This window comes from Rhineura floridana, chromosome 18 (assembly GCF_030035675.1).
Source record: "Rhineura floridana isolate rRhiFlo1 chromosome 18, rRhiFlo1.hap2, whole genome shotgun sequence".
In the NCBI taxonomy this organism is placed as follows: Eukaryota; Metazoa; Chordata; class Lepidosauria; order Squamata; family Rhineuridae; genus Rhineura; species Rhineura floridana.
This window is the reverse complement of record NC_084497.1, coordinates 27,378,955-27,384,954: the sequence shown is the minus strand read 5'-3', so window position 1 is coordinate 27,384,954 and position 6,000 is coordinate 27,378,955. Positions and strand designations below refer to the sequence as shown.

The window sequence follows — 6,000 nt, the reverse complement described above, 5'->3', positions numbered from 1 at the left end:
ACTTTATAGGGCTGACTGGAACTCTGTTGGTCCCTTGTGTCACCTGACTCCTTGGTGAGTGGGTAACTGCAATACCACCTCCGGCCAGTGGTGGCAGTGAAGGGCTGTAGAGCGTTGGCTGTCATCTCCCTCCTTTGACAAACTGTGGTGGCAATTGGTTAAAGTGCCTTGAGTCCTGTTCTGGTGGGGAACCTCTGGCCAGTGGCCCTAATTTGGCCCTCCAGTCCTCCCTATTTGGCCCATGAGGTCAATTTGGACAAGTCACACCAGATGCTTGATAATCTACGACACTGCATGTTGGGCAGGTATCAAAGCAGCTGGGCCAAAAGAGGCTTTGCAAGTGAAATCCGATGCAGAACGCCATGCACAGCACTTTGATCATCGGCACTGATAATCAGCACTGTACTTTTGCCTGCCCGGTTTGATCTCAAACCCCGTGGGCAAAAGCGGATCACCTGATGTCATCAGGCGATAGCCCGGTGGGCTTACCTGCAGCCAAACTGCTCCTCATCTCATTCCCCACAAGGTGCCCTCTGTCCTGCTGTTCCAGGAAGGATAGACTAATGTGCAATCAGGGCCTTCCGGAATCCTGGTTAGGAACGGATCCATCAAAAACGTTACACTGGGCAGAGGGGAATTCATTGCGGGGAAACAGCCAGATTTAAGGCAACACGGGTTTTACTACGAAAAACGTTGGCTTCTTAACGGCTTCTCGGTGAGAAGACCACCCAGCTAGGAAAATAGCCTGTTCTGAGAAGAACAAGAAAGAGCTGAATCGACAGGAAATTCAAGCCCTTTCTCCCGGAGGCTCCAAAAATAACCCACTCTCCAGACATTAAAAATATATATATTTTAAAAAAGCTCTGCTTCTCTGCTCATTTGTCTGCTAGCATGGCATGAAACGACATTCATGTCTCCAACATTCCCGGCGCTGAGTCCTCTTCTTTGTGTCCCATCAATTGCTGGGGATCGCAAGTGGAGAGAGCTGCTGTAGTGCTCAGGCCCTGCTTGTGGGCATCCCATAACGGGCATCTGGTTGGCCACTGGGAGAACAAGATGCTTGAACGAGATGGCCTTTTGGCCTGATCCTGCAGCCAGTCTCATCTTATGTTCCTGTGTTCAGAGTAAATGACAGCAAACGATGGCCACCAACTTGGATGGCTTTAGACGAGGGTTAGACAAATGTAGAGAGGTTAACGCTATCAATGGCTACTAGCCAAGTTGGCTTTCCTCTACCTCCACTGTCAGAAACAGGATGCCTCTAAATACCAATTGCTGTGGCTCCTAAGTGAAGAGAACGCTACTCAAGTCATGTCTGCAGGTTTCCCGGTGACATCTGTTTGGCCACTCTGAGGTCAGGATGTGGACTAGATCGTTGGCCTGATCCTGCAGGCAGGCTCTTCTGACGTCCTTATTCATGGCACTCTATTGGGATGGCTTTCAAAGGGGAGGAGACAAATTCATGGAAGATAAGGCTGTCAGTGGCTAGTAAGGATGGGATCCGTTGGCTAATGCCGTTTCGAAAGCATTCCGTTGACCTAACAGGATGGGATCCATTCGAGTTTGTTCTGTATCCGCTAGCCACTGCTTTTACCAAGACAGGGGTTTTTTTCTCTCGGAAAAAAAGATAGATATTGTTATCTATACTTTTAAAGGAAATATCAATAATTCGAAGGAAATATTTTAAAAGGCAACTTCGATAAATTATCATTCTTGCAATCGATGTTTAGAGGTGGATTTTTCTATAAAAAAAGTCTGCTTTCAAACACAGCCACAGAAATTCGCTACATTAAAATCTGATCCTCAACTATTGAGAATAAGCAAATTAATGGAACATTTAGTACCAAATCCAAATTAGGTGGAGTTCGAGCAGATCCCTAATGGCTGGTCGACATGATAGCTGTGTTCCACCACCACTATCGGAGGCTGTGTGTCTTTGAATGCCACTTGCTGGGAAAGTCAGGTGGGGAGAATTTCTGTGGCGCTCAGGTCCTGTGAGAAGAGGATGTTGGACTAGATGAGCCATTGGTCTGATCCAGCAGGGCTTTTTATCATGTTCTTTTGTCTTCCTACCACAGCCTGCTTGCCTGGTTCATTTGGGAAAGACTGTGCCACCGTCTGTGACTGCCCTCCGGGAGAGCCTTGCAACCACATCACTGGCAAGTGCAGCTGCCCTCCTGGAGTTACGGGTCACGGATGCGAGCAACGTATGTCCTTGAGTTCTCTGGTGGGGTCCATGGACTGGGTGGTGGTGGGTCCGTCAGCGACTGCATTGGATCTGGGAAAGAATGGAGTAAATGAAAGCAGCACTCAGCCAAATCACAGGTCGTATCCTGGCAGGTGCCCCACGCTCTTGTAACCCAAACACGGAAGACCGAGCCCAGTGGGAAACTGGATGAGCATCCTCCATCAAAGAGGATTAGATTAATAAAGCCCAAAGTGGTAGCCAAGCTTGGCGTAAAATACTGTGGCTCAGTGCCATGATGCACATGTACATTTCAAGGTTCCTCTCCATGCGGCTGCCATCTCAGAGGGCGTCTGGTCGAGGGTTGCCAACTGACCAGAAATAAACCAACCCAGCCCGCTCCTGTGCTTTTTATGACAGCTGTTTGATTGGCAGAAACTGGCAGCTGATCTTTCGCAGCATGGAAGATTACCTTCTGAGAGGGAATGCCAACTGACCAAGGGGTGGGGGACAACTCTACTTGGCCTGTTTCTAAGGATGGGGGAGAAGTTCAATTTGGTTCACATGTAAAGGCGAACATAACAAATTGACAGTTTTCAAAACAATAGGCAAACTGTACCACAGCCATCCTTTTGAAATTTGCACTTCTCCAGATTTTGCAGTGCAGATCTCCAGCCATGTCAAGTGTGCAAAGATGCATATATTAGTTTTTAATTAAAACAACATACAAAAAACGCATTATACTAGGGGAAAATTGTTTCCCCAATTATTCACACCCTGGCACCTGATGTTTTCCACACGTTTCCAAGTCTGTCCCTGAGGGCTAGAAACTTGAATAGTGCAGTCGTGGAACACACACAGGCCTGTTGGAAGGGACTTTAATTGCTGAGTTCTCCAGTCCTACAGATACATCTCATTTGCTTGTCCCTCCCCCTCTAATTATCCTCCCCCTCTAATTTTGCCCATCCCACCAAAACACAATTTCACCCCTTGCCTTAGAACCAAATTCTTCCTAATTTAGACGCAACTCAGATATCTAGTAATACCACATGGTACAATCCTGCCTGGCTTGCTTCAGGGTGAGGAATCACTCATATGAATGGTTTTATGCGTTAAACCCTCACTGTACGTGGAAAATGTGCGTGCCTATAGTTTATCTTGGCATGGTGTTACTAGGGCTGTGCATGACTGGGGGGGGGAGGCAATCCAGTGCTTCTAAGCAGCCTTGATCTGACCTGGGTCAATCTGACTGGCCCAAATTGGCCCAAGTTTTTAGTTTGGTTAAAACCCTGATTAAGCATGCAGTTGGGGGGGGGACAAGGAGGTGCAAGCAGGCTTCCCATGCATGGCTCATTCTCCTCATCTGACTGCCTCCCCTTTTGACAGCCCCAGATCACCACGGGTGCACTTGATCTGACCCAGGGTGACCCAGGGCTGCCTTAATCTCCTTCAGCCAAATCCTGGGTCGACTCAAATTGGCCTGCTTCCTTTTGGGATCCAGCACGGCCCTAGTTTTTGCTTCATGTCCAGGGAATGTTTTTATGGTGGGTTGAGGGGAGGAGAGCCTTCATATACGCTGCCATGTGCTTGGATCCTGCAGAGGCAGATCCCAGCAAGGACTGTCCCTTCTTGCTTTTCCTGCATGTTTTAATCAGTCCAACATCTTTTTCAGAAAAAAACTTGCCCTGATACTCAGAATATATTAGGGGAGAGCATACTTTCACACATCCTTTCCCATAGTCGCCCTGGGCTCCTGCTGGGAGGAAGAGCAGGATGTTAATCTAATAAATATATAAATAAAATCCTTCTTGCAAAAGCTGTGATTTGGTCCCTTTGTAAGGTGTTAAGACTGCTCAGCTCAAATTAGCGCCACCCACATTCCAGTGGTTGCAAAGCTAGGGAAGCTAGCAGCTTTGTGGGAAACTTCGGAATCTTTGCACCGGTTTGTTTTGCTCTGGATCCAAACCTCCCTCATCCCAGCTGATGACTGTCCTTTCCCTCTCTCCCACCACCACTCCCACAGCCTGTCTGCCCGGGACGTTTGGGCTCAGCTGCGCTCGGATTTGCCAGTGCTCTGGAGTGAACCACGACTGCCACCCAGTGACGGGAAAGTGCATCTGCGCCCCAGGCTACCACGGCAGCAATTGTCAGCAGAGTGAGTTTGCCCTAAAATATCAGGGGTTCTTAACCTATGGCCTTCAGGGGGTCCATGAACTGGGCACACACATTTCCCATGCAATAAAATTAATGTTATTTTTTTATGAGAGGTCCGTAACTTTTCATCAGATTCTCAGAGGGGTCTGTGACCCCAAAAGGTTAAGAACCACGGCCTTAAATGATTGTGATGTGAAACAGGTGTGGCATTCATGTCCATTCACTTAAGTGGCTCTACTCTGAGTTGGTGAGCATTGGATAAAACCCCTGAACCTCTGGATTTTGTGATAAGAGTTCTTGGCTCAAATAAAAGGTGCTGAAACTCATTTTATAAAATGTGTTTATTGTAGAATAAAATACTATTAGAAATGGGTGCACTGAGACGATAATATTTAAATACATATTTTGTGATAATATACGTATTTAAGCACTATTTCGATACAAATTAGTAGAAATTCACACTAAAATACTGGAGAATTTGCTTGAGGACTTTCCCAAATTGCTGTGGAAATGTGGAGAAGTGTGATTAAGACTGTAAAAATGAGAAACAGAGGGAACGGAGATGGGCCGATCCTTCCATCCCTAGAGCAGACCTTTCATTATTTGGATCCTGTCCTGCTTTAGCAGCAGAGCCCAAAGTCTTGTCTTGAACGTTTTGCTTTATTTTTTTTTAACTTTAGTGGCTTGTTTTTTTGTTTTATTTTGACTTAGGATGTCCTTCTGGGCGTTATGGCCGCAATTGTGAGAGGGATTGTCAGTGCAAGAATGGAGGGCAGTGTGTGACCACCACAGGGACGTGCCAGTGTCCAGCTGGCTACATCGGTGCTGACTGCAGTACTGGTGAGTGGACTGAAAGTGTGTGTTTGTGCATGCCTGCACACATGTGGTGTCGTTATTGTTGTTGTTAACTGAATGTATGTCCCACCTCCCAAAGGAGTCCCGGGTGGCAAACACATCGACTATTTCACCACAAGAACAAAAAGGAAGCAATTAAAATATTCTCAAAACAGACGGTGGCTCGAATTGATACCACCCTGTTAGGCCTTTGTCCGCTTCGACGGATCTATTTTTCCCCTCGCAAAAAAATATTGATATTAATATCGATATTTTGAGAGGAAAGATCAATATTTTGAAAGGGAATATTGAGAAATGAAAGGAAATATCGATGCAACTATTGTTCTTAAAATTGATATATTACAGGCAGATTTTTTAAAACAAATAGCCGTGGTACATCATTACATAAAACGAAGGAGTGATGTAATGGGAAATTTAGTACCAAATCCGAATTGGGTGGAATTCTAGCACATCCCTAGCTAAGGGCCATTGGGGTGAACCTGATCTGTGTTTTCTGAGTTCTTTGTGTCAGTTTCGCCCTTCCAGAACTTCCTCTGTATCAAAAGACATCATTGGTGGAAAAGAACTTCCCTTCCCGCCTCTCCCGCTGTGAAATGTGTCATTCCTTATTGCATGGGTGCCGCAATGATTACTGAGATTTGCTTTTAGAGTTGCATCCAGTGGTGGTCCTATTCAAAGTAGCCCTGTTGAAGTTAATGGGCATGGCTGACTTAGCAATAATAATAATATCCCACCCTTCCTCCCAGTAGGAGCCCAGGGCGGCAGACAGAAACACTACAAACACTCTAAAACATCTTAAAAACAGA

At 46.2% G+C, this 6,000-nt stretch overlaps 1 protein-coding gene across 6 annotated transcripts in view; it reads left to right on the top strand.

Moving 5' to 3' along the window:
- The window catches only part of MEGF6 (multiple EGF like domains 6), a 177,255-nt gene that overhangs the window by 156,992 nt on the left and 14,263 nt on the right, over positions 1–6,000 (top strand). For all 6 annotated transcript variants that reach the window (XM_061600698.1, XM_061600697.1, XM_061600700.1 and 3 more), the window contains 3 exons: positions 2,079–2,207; positions 4,209–4,340; positions 5,051–5,179. In XM_061600698.1, the coding sequence (XP_061456682.1) occupies positions 2,079–2,207; positions 4,209–4,340; positions 5,051–5,179 (390 nt within the window). The remainder of the gene's footprint in view (positions 1–2,078; positions 2,208–4,208; positions 4,341–5,050; positions 5,180–6,000) is intronic.